General features: G+C 48.6%; 1 protein-coding gene across 6 annotated transcripts; it reads left to right on the top strand.

The window, feature by feature from the left end:
• The first annotated feature begins 15 nt into the window (after positions 1-15).
• On the top strand, positions 16-22,122 carry MFAP2 (microfibril associated protein 2). 6 transcript variants are annotated; one of them, XM_082230632.1, is made up of 9 exons: positions 16-127; positions 14,251-14,316; positions 15,538-15,615; positions 16,129-16,161; positions 16,335-16,421; positions 17,907-17,945; positions 19,144-19,231; positions 21,212-21,285; positions 21,511-22,122. In XM_082230632.1, the coding sequence occupies exons 1-9, from the start codon at positions 58-60 to the stop codon at positions 21,612-21,614; spliced, it is 639 nt and encodes a 212-aa protein (XP_082086758.1). In that variant the 5' UTR covers positions 16-57; the 3' UTR covers positions 21,615-22,122. The 6 variants fall into 6 exon arrangements, with proteins under 6 accessions (XP_082086758.1, XP_082086759.1, XP_082086757.1 ...); XM_082230633.1 differs by having other exon boundaries at positions 36-127; positions 15,541-15,615; XM_082230631.1 differs by having other exon boundaries at positions 43-127; positions 15,541-15,615; positions 16,332-16,421.
• The last annotated feature ends 81 nt before the right edge of the window (positions 22,123-22,203 follow it).

Here is a 22,203-nt window from a genome sequence, read left to right as displayed (position 1 = left end):
AGGAGGAGAACGTAGACACAAGAAAGCGCAAGAGCTGAATTACTCCTGACTGCGGCCATGGACGAGACCTCCCCTTGCTCCCGAGTTAAGGGGCTCGTGCGTGCGCGCTCCCTGCCCCTGCTCAAAAGTTGCCGTGGGTGTGTCGGGGGGTCCCAGGGAGGGTCGCGGAGCTCCGAGGATCGGGGTGTCCCGACGGTCGCCTGGTGGGTGTGCCACGTGCTATGTTCACGTGTAAATGGGGAGACGCGCGTTGAGCACGGAGAAGGCTGCTGCGATTCTCCCGACCCGCCGCCTTCCTGAGTCCTTCCAGCAACGGGTAGCCTCCCGACTGTGGAGGCAGAGCAGAGCCATCGCGGCTTGTAGCTGTTGGCTACCCTCTCCCCCAGAAATTTGTCTACTCCTTTTGTAGAATCGCAGTGGTCATCTGGTCCAAACCCCTGCAATTAGGGTTGCGACCTTTGTTCTGGCAAAACACAGTGGTACCTCGGGTTAAGTACTTAATTCGTTCCGGAGGTCCGTTCTTAACCTGAAACTGTTCTTAACCTGAAGCATCACTTCAGTTAATGGGGCCTCCTGCTGCCCCCACGACGCCAGAGCACGATTTCTGTTCTCATCCTGAAACAAAGTTCTTAACCCGAGGTACAGTGGTACCTCAGGATGTGAACGGGATCCGTTCCGGAGCCCCGTTCACATCCCGAACAGAACGTAAGACGCGACTCCGCGGGTCACATTTCAGCGCTTCCGTGCATGGGCGTGACGTCATTTTGACCGTCTGCGCATGCACGAGCGACGAAACCCAGAAGTAACGCGCTCCTTTACTTCCGGGCCGCCGTGGAGCACAACCCAAAAGCGCTCAACCTGAATCGTATTTATCCCGAGGTATGACTGTACTCCTGCAGTTCAAAAGCATGTCAAAGTGCAAGTAGATAAATAGGTACCGCTCTGGCGGGAAGGTAAATGGTGTTTCCGTGTGCTGCTCTGGTTTGCCAGAAGCGGCTTAGTCATGCTGTACGCCGGCTCCCTCGGCCAATAAAGCGAGATGAGTGCCACAACCCCAGAGTCAGTCACGACTGGACCAAATGGTATGGGGTCCCTTTACCTTTACCTTATGAATGTATTATTTCTGGGTTAGCGGAGGCTGTAACCTGAAGCGTCTGTAACCCGAGGTTCCACTGTATAGGACAGGATAGCGGTATTGGCGTGCTTTTCTTTTTCCACCTGGTGCTGAAATGACTTCAGAGCAATCCATTGCAGTCTACTGCAGCCTAACTCTTACATTTGTCACACGCACATAATTTTGTAAATCTGTGCTTTGCTCTCCGGAGCTGGAATATACGACCTTTTCCACACATACGCAGTCCTGTGCAACAATGCATGCAGTAGGCGGGGACATATTCTGATGAGGGGATGAGCTTTCTTCCACTTGTTAAATTTCTGAAGAAGAGGGAGAAAGGGTGGTTGGAAGGAGTTACTTCTCCCCCGCCCGGCTCCTCTCTCAAATATCATGCAGATCATGTTCAGAACAGAGGCTTCTGGGCTACACTGACACGGAACGACTTGTTGCTGGAGCCTCGGAAGGGACAGGGCCTGGTGCTCCCAGGTGGATGGCTACAGGGGACTGGAAAGGACAAACATAAAACCCTTGCCCTGGTTTGCTCCACCTTGGGACCAGGTGAGAAGATGGAATGAGGCGAAAAAAGGAAAGGAAAGAAGTGAGAGGCAGGGGGAGCAGCAGCAGCCGCAGGGCAGAAATAGGGGAAATACAGGACAAAGTGTGCCCTGTATTGAATCACTTTACATTGAAATAAGGGACAATCCTGTATTCTACAGGGTGGGTGGCAACCCTGCCTGCAGTGCAGGAATCACAGCTCAAGAATGACCACACAGAGATTTTACTTTCTTGGGCTCCATGATCACTGCAGATGGTGACAGCAGTCACAAAATTAAAAGACGCCTGCTTCTTGGGAGAAAAGCAATGACAAACCTAGACAACATCTTAAAAAACAGAGACATCACCTTGCCAACAAAGGTCTGTACAGTGGTACCTCGGGTTACATACGCTTCAGGTTACAGACTCCGCTAACCCAGAAATAGTGCTTCAGGTTAAGAACTTTGCTTCAGGATGAGAACAGAAATTGTGCTCCCGCAGCGCGGCAGCAGTCGGAGGCCCCATTAGCTAAAGTGGTGCTTCAAGTTAAGAACAGTTTCAGGTTAAGAACGGACCTCCGGAACAAATTAAGTACTTAACCCGAGGTACCTGTATAGTTAAAGCTATGGTTTTCCCAGTAGTGATGTATGGAAGTGAGAGCTGGACCATAAAGAAGGCTGATCGCCGAAGAATTGATGCTTTTAAATTATGGTGCTGGAGGAGACTCTTGAGAGTCCCATGGACCGAAAGAAGATCAAACCTCTCCATTCTGAAGGAAATCAGCCCTGAGTGCTCACTGGAAGGACAGATCCTGAAGCTGAGGCTCCAATACTTTGGCCACCTCATGAGAAGAGAAGACTCCCTGGAAAAGACCCTGATGTTGGGGAAGTTGGCGGGCACAAGGAGAAGGGGACAACAGAGGACGAGATGGTTGGACAGTGTTCTCGAAGCTACCAGCATGAGTCTGACCAAACTGCGAGAGGCAGTGGAAGACAGGAGTGCCTGGCGTGCTCTGGTCCATGGGGTCACGAAGAGTCGGACATGACTAAATGACTAAACAACAAATGGTTTCTTGGGAGAAGCTATGGAAAAAAGATATGGAATTCACTGCCTGTTGCGCTTTAAATGAAAACTGTTTGAAAATGATGGACTCATAGAATCTTAGAGTTCGAAAGTACCCAGGGGTCATCTAGCCCAACCCCCTGCGATGCAGGAATCTCAGCTAAAGCATCCATGACAGGTGGCCATTCAACTATTGTTTAAAAGCTTCCAAGGAAGAGGGAGAAGAGTCGGTGGAAGAAGATTGGAAGAAATTTAAAGACTATCTACAGAAATATTGTAAAATTAATGAATGTTAGAATGATGTTGGATAGAAATTAAGTGGTTTTCAGCTGTAATACTATAAGGGAATATGAAAAGTGGATTTTAATAGGTAAAAATTTAACGTTACAATAGCTTAAGATTAAAGACTAGGATAAACAAAGAGGGTAAGGATTTGCTGAACCAACAAACTGAACTGGAATACAAAAAAGGGAGGTGTGAGGAGGTCCGGGAAATAAGCTAATGAAAAATAAGTAATGGAAAGAATGAGTTGTTTTTAACCATTTTTATTTTGTATTTTCTTACTTTTTATTTTTATTTTGTAATACTTTGAAAATCTTAATAAATATCTTTTAAAAAAAAAAGCTTGCAAGGAAGGAGAGTCCATCACCTCTCGTGGGAGTCTGTTCCAGTGCTGAACGGCTCTTACTCCTCCAGAAGGAGGAGGACTACCAAGAAGAATGGAAGAAATTTAAAGACTATTTAGCTAAATATGTCAAAATAATTTAATTAGAAAAGCTTGCAAATACAAGATAGGCTTAGGATTTAAGTACGTAAGGATAGAATTCAAGATCTTTAAAGACAAATTTGAAAGAATGAAAGATGTTAAGTGACTAAGTTTACTTTTCGAGAAAATTGAGTTTGGAAAACCGTTAAAATGATATACAACGAAATTCAACCAAGGGGATTTGAGGAAGTCACTAAATAATGTTACCAAGATTTAAATAGGATATATGTTTGTGTGTTTTAAAAGTTTTGGAAAATTACGGTAATTTAAAAAAATGGGGGGGAGGGAGTTTTTTTTTCTTCAAATGTTTAGTTAGAATCTCCTTTCTTGCAACTTGAAGCCATTGATTCGAGTCCTACCCTCCGGAGCAGGAGAAAACAGAGAAGCGGACACGGAGCAATGGATCCAAACTCCAAGAAGGAAGATTCCACCTAAACATTAGGAAGAACTTCCTGACAGTAAGAGCTGCTCGACAGTGGAATTTGCTGCCAAGGAGTGTGGTGGAGTCTCCTTCTTTGGAGGTCTTTAAGCAGAGGCTTGACAACTGTCAGGGAACTGCCATCAGAGGCAAGAGGAGAGGTAAGACGCTCCAATGATGCAGGGGAGGGAACTAGCAAGGAGAGAGAGAGAGCTTCCTCTGGGGAAGGAAATCCAGGGGACACCAGGCAGGAAGGAAAGGTGGAGAGTACTGCGGAGAGGAGGCTCCGAGACTCTTCCAGTGAAATCAGCAGACAGAGCACTGGACCTCCGCTTGGCACGCCCACACTGCGCAGAAGGCTTCCGCGCAGAGAATCTAGGAGGAGACTGGGCGTCAAAGAATTTCTATGTTGGAAGAAATTTAGGAGATGCCCACTCACGGATTCTGCCAGTGACTAAGACAGTCGCGTTTCAAGGGCTGTCAAACCAGGGAAAGTTTTAGCTATACGACTAGCTTGGAGCAGTTTGCAGTTTACGCACAAGCAACCCCAATTCCCATTACAACAACCATATGTCAGGAGTGCTCTGATGGTGTTTCCTGCTTGGCAGGGGGTTGGACTCGATGGCCCTTGTGGTCTCTTCCAACTCTATGATTCTAACAAGCATGCTCCCTCCTCCAAGTAACAGCCCTTAAAATATTTGAAGATCGCTATCATATCTTCTCTCAGTCTCCTCTTTTCCAAGCTAAACATGCCCAGCTCCTTCAAGCGCTCCTCATAAGGCTCTTGATCATCCTACTTGCCCTCCTCTTCACACATTCCAGCTTGTCAACATCCTTCTTAAATTGTGGTGCCCAGAATTGGACACAGTATTGCAAACGTGGTCTGACTAAGGCAGAATAAAGTGGTACTAGTACTTCCCCTGATACTTCTGTTGATGCAACCTAGATGTACAGGTGGTATTTAACGTCATAACACAGACAGAAATGTCATTCTTTCGGATGTGGTGGGCATGTACAAGGCTAAAATCTTTGGGGAAATGATTTATAACGAAATGAAGAAGCTGTTCAAGAGTGCTATTCCCAAAAGACCTGACGTTTTTCTTATAGGGATAACAGGGACAGACATTCTGAAGAAGACAACCAAACTATTTATACATGTGACAACATCAGCTAGAATATTGTATGCACAGAAATGGAAAGAAGAAAAGGTTCCAGTGAAGGAACAATGGCTTTTAAAAGGACTGTGTGGAAATGGCAAAGTTGAGAACAAAATTAAGACACCAAAATGATGAACTTTCTGTAGAAGAGTGGAGGCCTTTTTCGACAATTCAGATTATTCCTACTTAAGTGTAGAACCTTGTATTTGTTCCTATTGAGATTCATTTGAGTTAGCTTTGGTCCCATTCTCCAATCTGTTAAGGTCCAATTGAATCCCAGTTCTTCTCTTCTGTTTGGAGTCATCTGCAAACTGGAGGAGCATCCCTTCAGTTCTTTCTCCCAAGTAAAGATGCTGAACAACACCAGGCCTGGGACAGAACCCTACAGCACCCCACATGGCACTCCCCCCCCCCAGGATCAGTGTTCTTTAGGTTCTGACAGTCAGCTCCAAATCCACCCAACATTGACATTGCCTGCCCTGCCTTTTACCAGCTTCTCAAGAAGGCTTTGTGGAAAGCCTTGATGAAATCAAGACGTTTTACATCCACAGCTTCCCCCTGATCCACCAAGCTTGCAACTCTTATCAAAAACAGAAGTAAGGTTGGTCTGGCATAACTTGTTCTTTAGAAGCCTGTTATGTACTGAGTTGAATAGGATCCAAACTGCAGCAGTCTGATTGGTCCTAGAACAATAGGATCCAAAATGCAGCAGTCTGATTGGTCCTAGAACAATAGGATTCTGAATGCAGCAGTCTGATTGGTCCTAGAACAATGCAGCAGTATGATTGGTTGGCAGGAACCACCCAATCCTGCTCCAGATAGAAGTGAATCCACAACCTGATTGGCTTACAGTAGAATTCCGGAATTAGCCAATCATGTGCAGCCCATTGTGTAAATAATGTACCGTATATAAAGCAGATACTGTGAGGGGACTTTCATTCATTCCTCCTCACCACTATGAGCCGAATAAAGAGCATGAAATCACTTTGCGACTCTGAGTATATTTCAAAGCCCATGCTTGCTCTAGCGACCTCAGTATACTTTTCTAAGTCCTCACAGACCAATTGTTTAATTATCTGTTGTAAGACCTTTGCTGGTATCGAAGTCAACCTGTCTGATTTGTAGTTCCCTGGTCCTCTTCCCTCCCTTTCTGAAGATTGGGGCAGTTGCATGCCTCCAGTCTGCAGAGACCTCACCTGTTGTTGTTCTTCCCTGCTCCTCCTCTCTGGTTTTAATTAAGTGGGATGGGGTTGAAATGTGTGGAAACCCGCTGCCTTTAAAGCAAGGTAGCATTAGGACCCAGGGGAGAGGCTGCATTGCAAGACAGATTTCTTTCCCCCTCTCTTGAAAGTGGGCAAAAGAGATCCAGTCTCTGGGAGGATAGCAGGGGGACTGAGAGGAAAAGAGACCTTCAGACCAGTAAGTCACTCCTGTGTGTCTCTGTGCATGCACAGAGGTTTTGTGCCATTTTGGGATGTTCCTCTTTAGAGCTCACCAGTAGGCAAGAGTGGTGGGCAAAATGTACAGGGACCGTTTTGCCTTCAGTCAGGATCACGACCCCCCCCCCCAAAACTAAAGCAAATGGCAGTGGAGGAGTAAGGGGGTGGGGTGGGAATCATTCGTGTTTTTCGGAAAGGCAGGTTTACTTTTCTTGTTTTAACTCCAGCTTTTAATCCAGAGCAAAGGTGGCTTTGAGGGGTCCCTGGTTCACTTTTGTCTAAATACCAAATTGCATGTTGGCGTTGTTTTAAGGGAATTTCCAATGGAAGGGGAAACTTTTGAAGGATGAAGAAAAGGTAGTGAGATTAAGGACAAGATGTGTGCTCTATTCATTGTAAATGCAACAACTCAGTGAGCGAGTTGGCTGGGCAGATGTTGAGCGCCCCCCCCCCTTTCCATTTCCTGATGTCTGGAATTTTGGCTGGGGGCAGAGAGGAGGGGGATTGCGTTTCTTGGAAAGTCACTATGAAAGCTCTTGTAAGTAAGGGCTTTGGGGGGGGAGACATTGTGGGTTGATTTTGGAGGTCCAAAATCCTTGCAATATCTGTGTTGGTGGTGGAGGAGGGGGCGTTCCCTTTTGTTCTCTGCTCCCTCTCCTGGCCTTTGGAGGAGGGGGCTTTTCCTAGAAGGTGGGGTTTCAGGGGGTTCCTGAGGCATTCTTTCCTTTGCAGGAGCTGACTGATTGTTCCCAGATGTGCCTTGCAAAAAAACATCTGGTTTCCCTAAAAGTGTTACCCTCCCACATTTGAGGAGGGCCTTTTCTCTCTCCCCCCCCCCCATTTCAGCATCTTCTGCCAAAAGCATCAGTGCAGTGGGGGCCTTGCAGGAGGGAGGGAGAGTGGGAGCAGGGTCTGGGAAGGGAATAGTCTTTTCTGGCTAGAGGGGGACGGTGGGGGGGGGGGTTCTTTGATGTGGAGGAGGGAGGGCTCAACTACCACATCTTGCTCCAATGCCCCTAGTGAACTTGCATCACATCTCTGCCCATGCGCAAAGGGCTTTCCCCCCCACACCATGTAATTGGAGCCAGCCCGACCTACAAGCCAAATTTAATACATCTATTTAAACCAATTGCTGAGAAGGAGGCCCTACAGTCACTATGTGCTTAATTATCTTCTTGGGATGTGGGGGGTGTTAGGTTTGGGGGGACACCGTTGTGCTCCTCCTGGGGTAGTTTTCCACCTTTTTCCCCAAAATTTTTTATTGGTTTTCCAAATTTATAATAAACATAAAAGAAAAACTTTACAATAGAAAAAACAAACCAACATTTATCCTAACTGTTATAATCCCACTTTTGTTACCATTGTTAGATGACTTCCTCAACCCCCCCCCCAGCTGAGTTTCTATATAGCTCATTGTAGCAGTTTTCCAATACTATTTTCAAATAAAATTAACTTAGTCAATTAACATCTTTGTTTCTTTTCATATTTACTTCTATCCATAGCGTTGTGCAATTTAACATATTTAACTCCTAAGCCAATTTGGTACTCGCAAGTAATTCTACTTACAGTGGTACCTTGGGTTACATACGCTTCAGGTTACATATGCTTCAGGTTACAGACTCCGCTAACCCAGAAATAGTACCTCAGGTTAAGAACTTTGCTTCAGGACGAGAACAGAAATGGTGCAGCGGCAGCAGGAGGCCCCATTAGCTAAAGTGGTGCTTCAGGTTAAGAACAGTTTCAGGTTAAGAACGGACCTCCGGAAAGAATTAAGTACAGTGGTGCCCCGCAAGACGAATGCCTCGCAAGACGGAAAACTCGCTAGACGAAAGAGTTTTCCGTTTTGGAGGTGCTTCGCAAAACGAATTTCCTATGGGTTTGCTTCGCAAGACGACAATGTCTTGCGAGTTCCTGCTGGGTTTTTTCTCTCCCCCCCCCCTTTTCTAAGCCGCTAAGCCGCTTATCAGCTGATCAGATCAGCAGATAAGCCGCTAATAGGGCTAATCCGCTAATCCATCAATGGGCTTGCTTCGCAAGACGAAAAAACTGCTAGACGAAGAGAATCACAGAACGGATTCTTTTCGTCCTGCGAGGCACCACTGTACTTAACCTGAGGTACCACTGTATATTATCTTAGAGCATTTAACTAAATAATCCTTGAATTTCTTCCATTCTTCTTGGTACTCCTCCTCTTTCTGTTCGCGGTTTTTTCCGGTCAGGGCGGCCAGCTCCAAAAAGTCCATCGTCTGGTAGTTTGGCCACCTTTGGCCCCTACCCTGGACTCTCACATGTGGCTTCCAGAAACTGACAGCAGCCACATGCTGGGAGCAACATCAACTGCCCAGGTAAACTAGGTGAGGGTAGCCGGTGGATCTCAAACCCTCGGGTGAGTTAGGGTCTTCCCCTGCCTGCAAAGACAGGCTCTGGGAGATTGAGCAGACGTAACCAAGAGTGGGTCTAATGGTCAAGAAAGTGGCTTCAGCCTGTGCTGTAGAAAGAAGCGAGGGGCAGATGGGGCTCATCAACCTGAGAAGATAGCTCACCAAGAAGGAAACGCTGATCCTAAACTTTTGTGGGTGCATTTACCTCTTGTTACGTTCCTGCACTTGTTTACAGTTTGCCTAATTCCTATGACATGGACGCGGGTGGCGCTGTGGGTTAAACCACAGAGCCTAGGACTTGCCGATCAGAAGGTCGGTGGTTTGAACCCCCGTGACGGGGTGAGCTCCCGTTGCTCGGTCCCTGCTCCAGCGTGGTGTAGTGGTTAAGAGCGGTGGACTCGTAATCTGGTGAACTGGGTTTGATTCCCTGCTCCTCCACATGCAGCTTGCTGGGTGACCTTGGGCTAGTCACACTTCTCTGAAGTCTCTCAACCCCACTCACCTCACAGAGTGAAAAGGAGAGGGAAAAGGAGATTGTTAGCTGCTTTGAGACTCCTTAAGGGGAGTGAAAGGTGGGATATCAAGTCCAAACTCTTCTTCTTCTTCCCCTGCCAACCTAGCAGTTCAAAAGCACGTCAAAGTGCAAGTAGATAAATAGGTACCACTCCGGTGGGAAGGTAAACGGTGTTTCCGTGCGCTGCCTTGGTTCACCAGAAGCGGCTTATTCATGCTGGCCACTTGACCTGGAAGCTGTACGCCGGCTCCCTCGGCCAATAAAGTGAGATGAGCGCCACAACCCCAGAGTCGGCCACGACTGGACCTAATGGTCCGAGGTCCCTTTAACTTTACCTTTAATTCCTATGACAAGGGGAGCAATCATGTTTTAAGCTGGCTGCACTGGAGATGCCCAGCCAAAGGACAAAGCAACTCTCTCCCTCTCTCCTGAACTGTGCAAACAGGCATGGCGAGAGAGGGGGGGGCTGGGGATTTTGCGGCTGTTGGAGATGGATTCAGAATCCCAGCGTGGAAGAGGTCCTGCTGGCAGCCTGCTGCAGCATCCACCCCCACCAGACTCTTAAATGACTTCTGCAGAGGCAGGGGAAAGCATTCCAGGAAACTTTCCTCAACTACGAGTCGGGTTCCAGGCCAGGCCTCTTTGTTCAGAGCACCTGGGCATCTATTTTAGTATCTGGCAAGGAGCTTTGTGCCTCTTTCCTTTCCTCTTCCCCTTCCCGCTCCTGCAGTGTTGGGCAACGATGCATGGAGAAATCGAAGCAATTAAAAATAAAAAGGGCACTGCATTGCTGGAAAGTGGTCAGGTTGAGTTTCTTTCAACAGAACATTTCCTGACAGCATCTCCCCTCTTAATTGGTGTTTCTGGTCTTTTGTGACCTCCAGGCTTGAAGCCCTGCACCGCCTTCTACAGACATAAAAAGGGTTACAGGGAGTCCATGTTTAGGCTCCCTGCTCATTGTACCCGCAGCCTGCAAAATTATGGTGGGAACAACACTGACACAACAAGGATGGTGAGCAGCCATGGTTTTTGTTTTTTGTTTTTAAAGTGGTGCTTCAGGTTAAGAACAGTTTCAGGTTAAGAACGGACCTCCAGAACGAATCAAGTTCGTAACCCGAGGTACCACTCGTGAGCAGCCATGTTAATTGAGATCCTGTTCTTTCGGTCTCTTGACGGACAGGTATTCAGATGCTGAGGGTCTTGGAGACAGAACTACCGTATTCTTCTCTCCATAAGACGCACTTTTTTCTTCCTAAAAAGTAAGGGGAAATGTCTGTGCGTCTTATGGAGCGAATGTGTGGTCCCTGGAGCCGAATTGCCCAGGGGCAAAAAGCAGATCATGTTTTCTTTTTTGAAAGAGGGAAGTGGGTGTTGAAACAAAGCTGCTGATCATTTGCCGAGAGAGATAAGGGACACTAGAGATAAAGGAGGCTGTTGTGTGGGGCCACAATGGTGCAAAAACGTGATTACAAAGCACGGATCCACATGGATTGTCAGGATTTTTGCATTGGGTCACCCCAAATTCACCATCAGATCACATAGCATGTCCCTGGCTACAACCTGCACACAAAAAATCATGCACCCACTGTCACGTGGGGCCTCAATGGCGCAAAACGTGGTTACAAAGCACAGATCCACATGGATCCTCAGGATTTTTGCATTGGATCACCCCAAATTCACCATCAGATCACATGTCTGTGGCCACAGCAAGAACCACAAAAATCATACGTCCACTGTTTCGTTCAGAATATATTTTTTCTTCTTGTTTTCCTCCTCTAAAAACTAGGTGTGTCTTATGGTCAGGTGTGTCTTATGGAGCAAAATATACTGTATATATTTCAACCGCCTATGGGGTACATTTCCTTAGGCATCTCTTGCAGGGGCTGCATGCAAAACCATACCCTCCAAGTGTCCTGGTTTTCCAGGGACAGTCCCGGAATTGTGAAAGCCCTCCCAGTTTCTGATTTCATCCCGGGGTGTCTCCATTTCCCCTGCCAGTGCTGAGCTCTGGTGCTTGTCCTTAACGACAGTTTGTGGCTGTGCGAGAGCATCCCATTGCCAGCCTCCTTCCTTGGGCAGCTCATAGTGGCTGCTGGAGAGTTGGCAAGGAGACGAGGCTGCAGCCAGTTCTGAGGGGCAGGAAGACAAAGGGAGCGTAGCTGTTGTAAATAAAAAAAATGCCCTTTTCCCTTATGGGGTACCCAAGAGCCCATATAGAGTCCTTACATAGGTTCCCTATTGGTAGGAGAAAATAACAGAGGCCAACCAGAGAATATTGAGAAGCAAAGCAGCTAGTAAGCCTGATCTTTATTGATCTGTTGCAACAGGGTGCTCCCCTTCACACGCAGGAGAGAAAGAGGACCCACAAAAATGTTGTGCAAGGGTTTATAAAGAGTTTTGAAATTCCCATCCTCTAGATCAAGACCACCCCCAGAAACATTATGCATACATCACAGAAGGGGTGTAACCTAAGACCACCCCTCGGATACATCCCACCTACATCACAGAAATTTAAATGTTGTTTTTCTCCTGTCACAGTTTATCTCCTGTCTGGCAAGTTACTTGACTGGATTTCCTGGGGAGCCTGGCCATTCTTTTGTAGTGGTAAAATACTTATTTCCTGGGCCAGGTCACAGGCTCACACCTTATTCATATCTTAAATGTGTCCTTAAGACAGGATTTGTGAGGAAAGAGACAGTGGGGAGACTTTTCCAGTTTGACCTTGCAGAGAAAACATTTGGTCAGTTTAGGAATCAAAATGGTTCCAGGTTGGCCTTCCTGTGCTGATCTATGTATGTGCGGTTATGAACATTGCCATATATCTAAGACCATAAAATTCCTATCACATAGCGAAGCAGAGTTCAAGGAGTCCTGATACTTTATTTTTTAAAAAAATGTTGTGTGTCTGCGTCTAATCTTGCCCCTTTCTAAACATTTATTTACTATGTGTGTGTCTTTCGTTTTGTAAATCTACCAAGGAATAAAACGAAATCGGGACTTGCCCATCTTCTGATAGGAAGCACTCCGCAGGGGAGGGAAAACGTTGGGGGGAGGGTCGAGGAAGGTCAGTTTTGGGGAGTGAGAAATGTCCCTACAGTGGTACCTCGGGTTAGGAACTAAATTCGTTCCAGAGGTCCGTTCTTAACCTGAAACTGTTCTTAACCTGAAGCACCACTTTAGCTAATGGGGCCGCCACACTGCCGCTGCACAATTTCTGTTCTCATCCTGAAGCAAAGTTCTTAACCCGAGGTAATATTTCTGGGTTAGTGGAGTCTGTAACCTGAAGCGTATGTAACCTGAAGCGTATGTAACCCGAGGTACCACTGTATTTTCATCTGAGGAATGTTGGAGGGTATGCAAGACCTGAGTCATCTTTCAGCGCAAATGTAGTTTATCTGAATGAATTCGCCATGGCCCTCAGGGTGACAGCAGTGAGCAATCATTCTTTGACGAAGACGTTGTGGAGGGTTCTCAGCAGTTAAAAATGGGGAGGGGGCAACCAGGGGCAGCCTTCCTGCGGGTTCTGTGCAGCTCTTGGCTTTGTTCTGAAAGCTCTGTGCAAGCAGTCAGTTTAGACTTCTGGAATGAGCTATTTAACCATCAGAGGAGGAGGAGGGGTGACCCCTCCCACCTTTGGCTTCTTCCACAGTTAACATGTGTCTTCCCCCTGACTCCCCACAACGCACACTAAGGAATGCAGCCCTCAGGCGGAAAACCGCTTGCCTGCCCCAGCTTTTGGCGAGAGCTCTTGGTTTTGTGTTGCTTGTTAAATGTACAATGTTCAGTCAACAGAACATTTGGCAGGTGCCCCCTTTCCAGTTTTCCTCTCCCCGCCAGGGTACCGCAAACCACATCTGGCTATGCGCTTCTGATGGAAATTGCAGCGTCCCCAATGGAAACCAACAATAACAACTGGGCTCCGCTGAGCCTATACATTTGACTTTCTTTGTGCCTAAATCCCTCCCAAAGGTTTCCCGGGTCTCCAGTGCCATTTGGAGACAGATTTATTGGTTCTGCAGCAGGGCACAAGATCAACAGGGGCTTTGCAAAGTCTGCACAACTTTTTGAGAGCTTGTTTTGAGGGAGGGGCAGGCCTTCTGCTTTCCAATCCCAACAGAAGCTGAAGGCAGGAGGTGGAGGAGGTGTATGCAGACACTGCTAGGCCTGCAGAGGCCATGCCTGGCAGGATCCAGGGGGTCTCTTGGGAGTGGAAAGAAATCTCCATCTTTCTTTCAGACAGGAGACAGCCCAGATCTCCTCTAAGGTGTGTTTTTCTGCACAGTTGCCATGTGATTACTTGGCATGCCAATAAAATAAATGCGTAAGGGCGGCCGTATGAAACATAAAGGTAAAGGGACCCCTGACCATTAGGTCCAGTCGTGGCCGACTCTGGGGTTGGGGCGCTCATCTCGCTTTATTGGCCGAGGGAGCCGGCGTACAGCTTCCAGGTCATGTGGCCAGCAGGACTAAGCCGCTTCTGGCGAACCAGAGCAGCGCACGGAAACACCATACCTTCCCGCTGGAGCAGTCCCTATTTATCTACTTGCACTTTGACGTACTTTCGAACTGCTAGGTTGGCAGGAGCAGGGACCGAGCAACGGGAGCTCACCCCGTCGCAGGGATTTGAACCGCTGACCTTCTGATCGGCAAGTCCTAGGCTCTGTGGTTTAACCCACAGCGCCACCCACGTCCCGTATGAAACATATTGCAGTACAAAATGGCATTAAAACATAAATATGGGCACACTTTCCATAAGGATAGATGTGAACAGCCAACACAAATGTCAAATGAATGGTTGTACTTTAGCCCAAGCTGTGCTGCTCAGCCTTTTCCCCTTCCTGACCCTACAGGTGTTTCTTCCCCAGCCCAGCAAGACTGCCCCAGACTGAGAATGAGGAGGACACTGAATCTCTTCCTCCTGTGCCTGCCAGGTGAGTGGAACCACATTTCAAAACAATGGAGCAAAGTAATGGAAGCAATCTGATCCAGGGCTCTGCCTCCAGAACCTCTCTTAACTTGCTGCCCTGGAAAATACAAGGTGTGACCGGAAAGTTCGGTGAATGGTCACAGAAATCAGACAGCGAGAAATATTCAAACATACATGCCTTTTGTTGTTGTTGTTTAGTCGTGTCCGACTCTTCGTGACCCCATGGACCAGAGCACGCCAGGCACTCCTGTCTTCCACTGCCTCCCGCAGTTTGGTCAAACTCATGGTGGTAGCTTCGAGAACACAGTCCAACCATCTCGCCCTCTGTCGACCCCTCCATCTTTCCCAACATCAGGGTCTTTTCCAGGGAGTCTTCTCTTCTCATGAGGTGACCAAAGTATTGGAGCCTCAGCTTCACGATCTGTCCTTTCAGTGAGCACTCAGGGCTGATTTCCTTCAGAATACATGTCTTACAGGCCTTCAAAGTAGGCCCCCTCTGATATAATGCACCGTTGACAACGTTCTTAGAACTGTTGGAAACTTCTGGAGAAGCCCTCTTTTCATAATGCTTTCAGTTCCCTCATCAGAGCAGCTCAGACGTGTGAAATGTTGGGAAATCTTTACGCTTTCAGTGCAGTTTTGGAAAAAGAAAGAAATCCGGTGGGGCCAGATCGGGAGGATATGCAGGGTGGGACAACTCAGTAACCTCAATAACGATTTCACACGGAATATGCAATTATTCCGCCATCCGGATGCACAAATGCCGATCCCGCATCAATAACTCATGGACTCTGTCGACATTTGCTGCCGTTCAGCTCGTCAGCGGTCTGCCAAACCGAGGGTCCTCTTCGATGGTTTGATTTCTGTGACAATTCACCGAACATTCCGGTCACACCTTGTATAAAAAAATGATCATCAAGAGCTTTTGGGGGGCAGGTGTAATTTGTGTGTGTGTGTCTGTCCAGCTGTCCAGCGAGAGAAGCATTTCGGGGAATGAATGTGGCTCAGGGGTGGAGAATCTTCGCATGCAGAAGGTGGGCTGCGCTGGTGTGCCTTTTCCATTTGGCCCTTTGGGGAGCCCAGCTTGGCTCTTGCTGCAGAGTGCTCGGGGCAGGCAGACGCTTCCTTCTGGATTCTCGCAGTATGCAGCTGCAGCCCCTAGACTGCACCCGTGGTCTGGTGGTGATGGGGAGACCCAGCTGAGCCCCTGCCTCTTTCTAACCAGCAGCACTCCTGGCTCAAGGGCAATACGACATCGAGGACCCGGCCTACCATGACACACCTTACGTGCCTTACGAAATAGGTGAGTGCATTGCAGCCTAGAGGAAACTCCCTACTCCCTGTCTCATGCCATTCAAATCAAGGGCACTAGGCTGTGCATACCTTAGAACTCTCTCCATCTGGGGAGCAGCCAAAGGTTGCAAACCCCAGGATCTCCCAGCCACAATGTGGGGAAATGCTATCGCCTCTGCCCCCCGCTCCTCATCCTTCCAAACACAACCTCAGTGGAATTAAACTTCATCTTTGGTGTTATGTACTGAAGTTCTCACCCTGGGCCAGCAGGGGGATACTGTAGATAGTTTTCATTCAGGTCCGCATATGCAAATAAGGGATTGAAAGTGACGTTCAGTGATTGGATAGTTACAGAAAGTGGTTACTGTTTCTTTGTAGTTGAGCTCTATATAAGCAGGTTGGCTGAACCCTTCAGTTCAGTTCTGTTCTGGCCTGTGAATAAACAAGAGCTGTTTGAAGAATCGCTGTGTCGCCTGATATGTTCACCCACAACCAAACATTTTCCTTCCTTCTTTTTTTTTAGACAGCCAAGATTATTATGACTATGCTGGTAATGGTGAGTCAACTTTTCCCTCTGCTCTGTGGGAGTTTGGGGGAAGGGAAGAACTTATTTCCACCACGATCCCCCTCAAAAGCACGTCCTGAGCCTTAGACTTTGGGGTGGAAATGGGAGAGCCAGGCTGGCTGAAGCTGAACCTCCTCCTTTTCCCTCCCCACTTTCCACAGCAGACATTGCTCCGCAGACCCCGGAGGAGCAATATCAGTACCAGTCCCAACAGCAGAACCAGCAGGAAGTCATCCCTGCACCAACCCAAGGTAAGCCCACCTTCTTTTGGTAGGGAGGTGTTGTGCAAGGGGCATTGCACCACAACCACCAGAAGGAGAAGCAAGGGGAACAATGTGGGGAATCAGGGCCAGATTAAGACCTTCAGAGGCCCTAAGCACTTAAAAGATCTTGGTGCCCCCATATATATCCAATTCAAAACATAAACCGTACCATCAAATTTTAAGTTTTCAAAACGAAACAGAACCTGCAGTAAGATGGAAAATGTTTATTTTTGCATACTCCCACTTTGTTTATATTTGAATTTTTTTAATCCGACTTTTAGCCAAGTCTTTGATCAGATCCTCAAAACCAATCTTACGTAACATCTGCTTCTACAGTTAGTAGAGAACAGGCATCCAGTCTGCCTTGTCGCATAGTTGTTCTGAAGTTAAATATACGTCAGCTGAGAAAATGAACGCTCAGCTGAGCAACGGGTGACCATTGATGTTAAAAATCCGGCCATGGAAAATTTCTGTGGTTCCCCCCTCACTTTCCCTTGATGTCCTAAGCATGGGCTTATTTTGCCTAACGGTTAATCCACCTGGTGGGGGGGGGGGACAACGCTTGGCCCCTGTTGCTGGGAGCTGTGCAAAAAATGTCAGACTCCTCCTCTTCTGGAAGGTCCAAACTGATCTGCTTCAGTTATAGAGAGTTTAACTATTGAGATATCCCTGGCTGGCTGTGCTGTGGCATTCATATTCTGGTGTAAATAAAGGCAAGGCCACGAGCCCATCCCTGTTTGCACCTGTGCTGGTCCCGGGGGTAAGGTACCGTGAGTGTAGCAGAGTCCACACGAAGAGGGGCGAGGTCCGATGCAGAGAGCCGGGCGGGGAACAGGAACGCTGGAACAGAAGGCTGAGCAGGTAACAGGAACGCCGGATGGTCGGGAACAGGAGGCCGAGCAGGGAACAGGAGTACTGGATAGTCAGGAACAGGAAGCCGAGCAGGGATCAAGAACACAGGAAGGTCCGTAGCCAACAACGACGTTGCTCCCGCAACCTGGGGCCGGCCTGACTGGGCTTTTATCCTCTTCTAAGGTCAGGGGCGGTCCCGACCCCCGGGAGCCCCGCCTCCTCTGGCCTTAAGGCAAGCACTCCTCCTGGGGGCAACCAGTTCCCTTTGCCTCTCTGCCCTAAGCCTCTGCAGATCAGGAGAGGCCGAAGGGTTACTGGGCCCTGGAGGAGGCTCACCTGTGGCCACTGAGTCATCAAGCCCCTCTGGGGCCAGAAGGGCTTCACCTGGGGCCAGCTCCTGATGCACTGCCACAGGTGCAGGCTCCTCAGCATCTAGGCCTTGCCCCAGTTCAGCCGGCCCTGGAGGCGGGGACTCCTGTGCAGGCTGGGATTCCTCTGTTTCATCCTCCGAATCGGAATCCCAGGCCATCACAGCACCTGTGCTTGCAATGAAAACTATCAAGAGCCCTGAAGTTGGATCTGTAACCCTAATTCTCTTTCCCCCTACCTAACCTGTTCTAGATGTTCCCGAGACAGAACCCACTGAACCAGGCCCCCTCGGTAAGTAAGCATGCTGTAAAATTTGGGGTTGCTTGTGTCAGGAGCTCGTCCTACACTCGAGTAGGACCCTGGCAGAGACACATGCCCAACTGGCATGTTCTCTCCCTCCTGGTCGTTCGTTCGGGAGCTTCAAAAGTTTTCTTCAGCCCGAACATCACAGCGACCGATGCCAACAGACATTGGCACACTTAGGGGTCCGCAGAGTCTGCGCAGTTCGCGTGAGAGACCTCAGCATTTTGGCTAATCTACTTTATTTACATATAAACACACACGGAGCACTGCAACATGGCTCCCTCTCTCTCTCTAGCATCAGACAGCAAAGAGAAAGAGCAAAAGACAATAGTCCCACTTCACGGAACACAGTAACACAAACATCCTGTCTCCGTCACTTCCCACTCTGTGGAGTCAAAACATATACCGTCATGTGATAGACAACAATCCCATGACTGCAATCACAGAGCAGGAATTCTAACAGCTTGGTGGAATTTAAATCAGCTTCCCAGCTGAGACATTCATGTTCCCATTCTTATTTGTAACCACGATACTGTGCTTTCTTAACGGGGAGGGGGTTATGATCAAACCCTCCCGATTTTCCAGGGACAGTCCTGGAATTACAAAAGCCATCCCAGCTTCCAGTTTGATCCCAGAATGTCCCTATTTTCCCTGCCTGTGCTGAAACTGCTGCCGAGAGCAGGGAGGGAGATGAGCCTTGTACCAAACGGTGGCGGCAGCTGGCCGAGTTTCGTGTTTTCGTTCTTATAAACCAGCCTGAAAATTCTTTTGAATGAAAGCCAGTATAGGAATGAATGGAAACGCTTGTGATCATTGCTCAAGTTGCTTGCCTCTTAAGTGTTAGTGAATGAAGGCAGCCTATTGCAGCTCTGAGCTCAGCGTTGACCCCAGTGCCATGACTTGATGCTTTGGCCTGTAGACTCTGGCACAGCCTTTCTCAACTTGTGGGTTGATGAACTACAACTCCCATCACCCCTAGCTAGCAAGGCCAGAGCTCAGGGATGATGGGAGTTGTAGTCCAACAACATGTGGGGACCCACAGGTTGAGAACCGCTGCCTGAGGGCTGGTGTCATCCAAAACAACCTCTGCCCCTGAGGCTCTACAGAAGAAATCGCCCCACCCCAAAGCTCAGGGGGTCACTGCACTTGTAGTAACTCTCTCCATCCCCTTCCTCTCCATTCCCAGACTGCCAGGAGGAGCAGTATCCCTGCACCAGACTCTACTCGGTCCATAAGCCTTGCAAACAGTGCCTGAACGAAATCTGCTTTTACAGGTGAGCAGCCACTGGAGGAAGGTCACTATCTGGCTTAGGGAGAGTCCTTCACCCAAAGACCCACAGAGGATGGGGACAGATCTAAAGAGGGTGTTCACTTGCACCTCCGCCAGGCATGGAAAGCACCTCTGTTGCTCTTTCAAAGCTCGCAGTAGATGGAGGCCCCCCCAAACATCTGGATGGGCCACAGTTGGTTGCCTTCTCTGCAGAGATTTGAGCAGAGCTGGGTGATATCTGGTTTCCAACATCGCCATATATCGCCAGCTAGGGACATGGGTGGTGCTGTGGTCTAAATCACTGAGCCTCTTGGGCTTGCCAGTCAGAAGGTTGGCGGTTCGAATCCCTGCGACAGAGTGAACTCCCGTTGCTCGTTCCCAGCTCCTGCCAACCTAGCAGTTCGAAAGCACGCCACTGCAAGTAGATAAATAGGTACCACTGCGGTGGGAAGGTAAATGGCATTTCCGTGTGCTCTGGCTTCCATCATGGTGTCCTGTTGTGCCAGAAGCAGTTTAGTCCCGCTGGCCACTGACCCGGAAAGCTGTCTGTGGACATACGCCGGCTACCTCGGCCTAAAAGCGAGATGAGCGCTGCAACCCCAGTTGCCTTTGACTGGACTTAACCGTCCAGGGGTCCTTTACCTATATCACCAGCTAAGCATCGCAATATACCAATATATATCACGATGTCTGAAATAAGGATGGAGCTACGCAGAGTCACTGGCTGGTTTCACAGTTTTCCCCACATTGTGATTCTTTCATAGTACACGTACACATACCAGATCAAAAATTATAAAACCTATATTAGATTTTGTTGTTGTTGTTTAGTCATTTAGTGGTGTCTGACTCTTCGTGACCCCATGGACCAGAGCATGCCAGGCACTCCTGTCTTCCACTGCCTCCCGCAGTTTGGTCAAACTCATGCTGGTAGCTTTGAGAACACCGTCCAACCATCTCGTCCTCTGTCGTCCCCTTCTCCTTGTGCCCTCCATCTTTCCCAACATCAGGGTCTTTTCCAGGGAGTCGTCTCTTCTTATGATATGGCCGAAGTATTGGAGCCTCAGCTTCAGGATCTGTCCTTCCAGTGAGCACTCAGGGCTGATTTCCTTCAGAATGGAGAGGTTTGATCTTCTTGCAGTCCATGGGACTCTCAAGAGTCTCCTCCAGCACCAGAATTCAAAAGCATCAATTCTTTGGCGATCAGCCTTCTTTATGGTCCAGCTCTCACTTCCATACATCAGTACTGGGAAAACCATAGCTTTAACTATATGGACCTTTGTTGGCAAGGTGATGTCTCTGCTTTTTAAGATGCTGTCTAGGTTTGTCACTGCTTTTCTTCCAGAAGCAGGCGTCTTTTAATTTCATGACTGCTGTCACCATCTGCAGTGATCATGGAGCCCAAGAAAGTAAAATCTCTTACTGCCTCCATTTCTTCCCCTTCTATTTGCCAGGAGGTGATGGGGCCAGTGGCCATGATCTTAGTTCTTTTGATGTTGAGCTTCAGACCATATTTTGAGCTCTCCTCTTTCACCCTCATTGAAAGCTTCTTTAATTCCTCCTCACTTTCTGCCATCAAGGTTGTGTCATCTGTATATCTGAGGTTGTTGATATTAGATTAGAAGGTGATTTCTAAGGCATCTGGCCCTCAGTGTGCTCTGTTCTGTGGTCCGAGATACTGATCCCCACTCCAAATGCCTGCCAAGGCAGAGGATTAAGAAGCAGTGCTTTTTAATTTTTGAATGCCAGAAATCAACTTCACCACTTAACAGCCATTGCTGTCCTCTTTTAACGGGCTTTGTGCGCAAGCCAATGTCACAGGAGGACCTTGAACCCTGGAAGGTGGGAAAGGGTGGTATTGCTCACTAATATCTTGGGCAGAGTGAAACGGCGGAAAATGTTCTAGTGCAGAAACGGCCCCGGAGGGGCGAGGCCCAACTGCAGGCCTGCGACGTTCTCTTCACCCCCTCGCACAATCTCTCCTTAGCCTCCGCCGCGTTTACGTGATCAATAAGGAGATCTGCATCCGCACCATCTGTGCCCATGAAGAGCTGCTCAGAGGTAAGCAGGCCTGAATGCGCCACCTTTCGCCCCCCCCCCATGCGTTGCCTCGGAAAGCCCAGCAGATGAAGCAGTCCTGGGGGCAGACATGGGCTGCGAGGGCCAGGGGTGGGCAGTAGCTTTCCAAAGAGGGCATCTAGCCCTGATACGATGGATCTCCGCCTGCTTATGAGGTCTCTGAGGGGCTTGAGGAGACCTCTGTTTGCTCCCCGCTTCCCCCTGCAGCTGACCTTTGCCGGGACAAGTTCTCCAAGTGTGGTGTCATGGCGACCAGCGGCCTCTGCCAGAGTGTGGCCACTTCCTGCGTCAGAAGCTGTGGCGGCTGCTGAGCTGGAGCTGGACAAGAGGGGAGCCCTTTCTGCACCACGGCCGCCGCCGCAGGAGCCCACCCCCAGAGGAGGAGGGAGAGTGACTCAGCCGCAAGACCGCCTCTCCTGACTGGCGTTTTGCTCCTTCTGCGTGGCCTCACAGGAAGTCCTTGGTGCTATTTGAGGCGGCGGCGGGGGGCAAGGGCAGAGTCCCACCTTGTGCACATTCATAGTCTAGTGTGTTTCATTTTCATTACTTTTTTTTTTATTAAAAAACGGTGCTAGAGGGAAAGCAGCTTAACCCGTGATTCACGGGCTCTGCAGGGGCCGGTGGGATATTAAAAACCACTAGGAGGGCCAAGGGGCTATTAAGACCCCCGTTTCCATTTCCCCACCACCATGAAGCGCAACCAAAGGTCAGGGTGCAGCTGTTTTTACTTCCCCCATAGCTGTACGCCTACTTTTTGTATGATTCCCCCTCCCTACTTTTCTACAAAACGTTTAAATAAATAAAACAAACCCCAAAGTATTGCAATTTCTTTCCTCCAAGAACCAACCGAGTGTGAGGAGGTTTTTATTCTTGTTCACATTTATCCATAATAACAAACAC

Source organism: Podarcis vaucheri, assembly GCF_965113315.1.
Source record: "Podarcis vaucheri genome assembly, chromosome: 7".
Taxonomy (NCBI): Eukaryota; Metazoa; Chordata; class Lepidosauria; order Squamata; family Lacertidae; genus Podarcis; species Podarcis vaucheri.
This window is presented reverse-complemented; position numbering and strand designations above follow the sequence as displayed.

Excerpts from the sequence above, each read along its gene's own strand:
- MFAP2 (XM_082230630.1), top strand. The coding sequence starts at position 58 with ATGGACGAGACCTCCCCTTGCTCCCGAGTTAAGGGGCTCGTGCGTGCG. Across the intron at positions 14,317-15,537 it reads CTTCCTCCTGTGCCTGCCAG|CAGCACTCCTGGCTCAAGGG; the intron begins GTGAGTGGAACC and ends CTTTCTAACCAG. Across the intron at positions 19,232-21,211 it reads AACGAAATCTGCTTTTACAG|CCTCCGCCGCGTTTACGTGA; the intron begins GTGAGCAGCCAC and ends ATCTCTCCTTAG.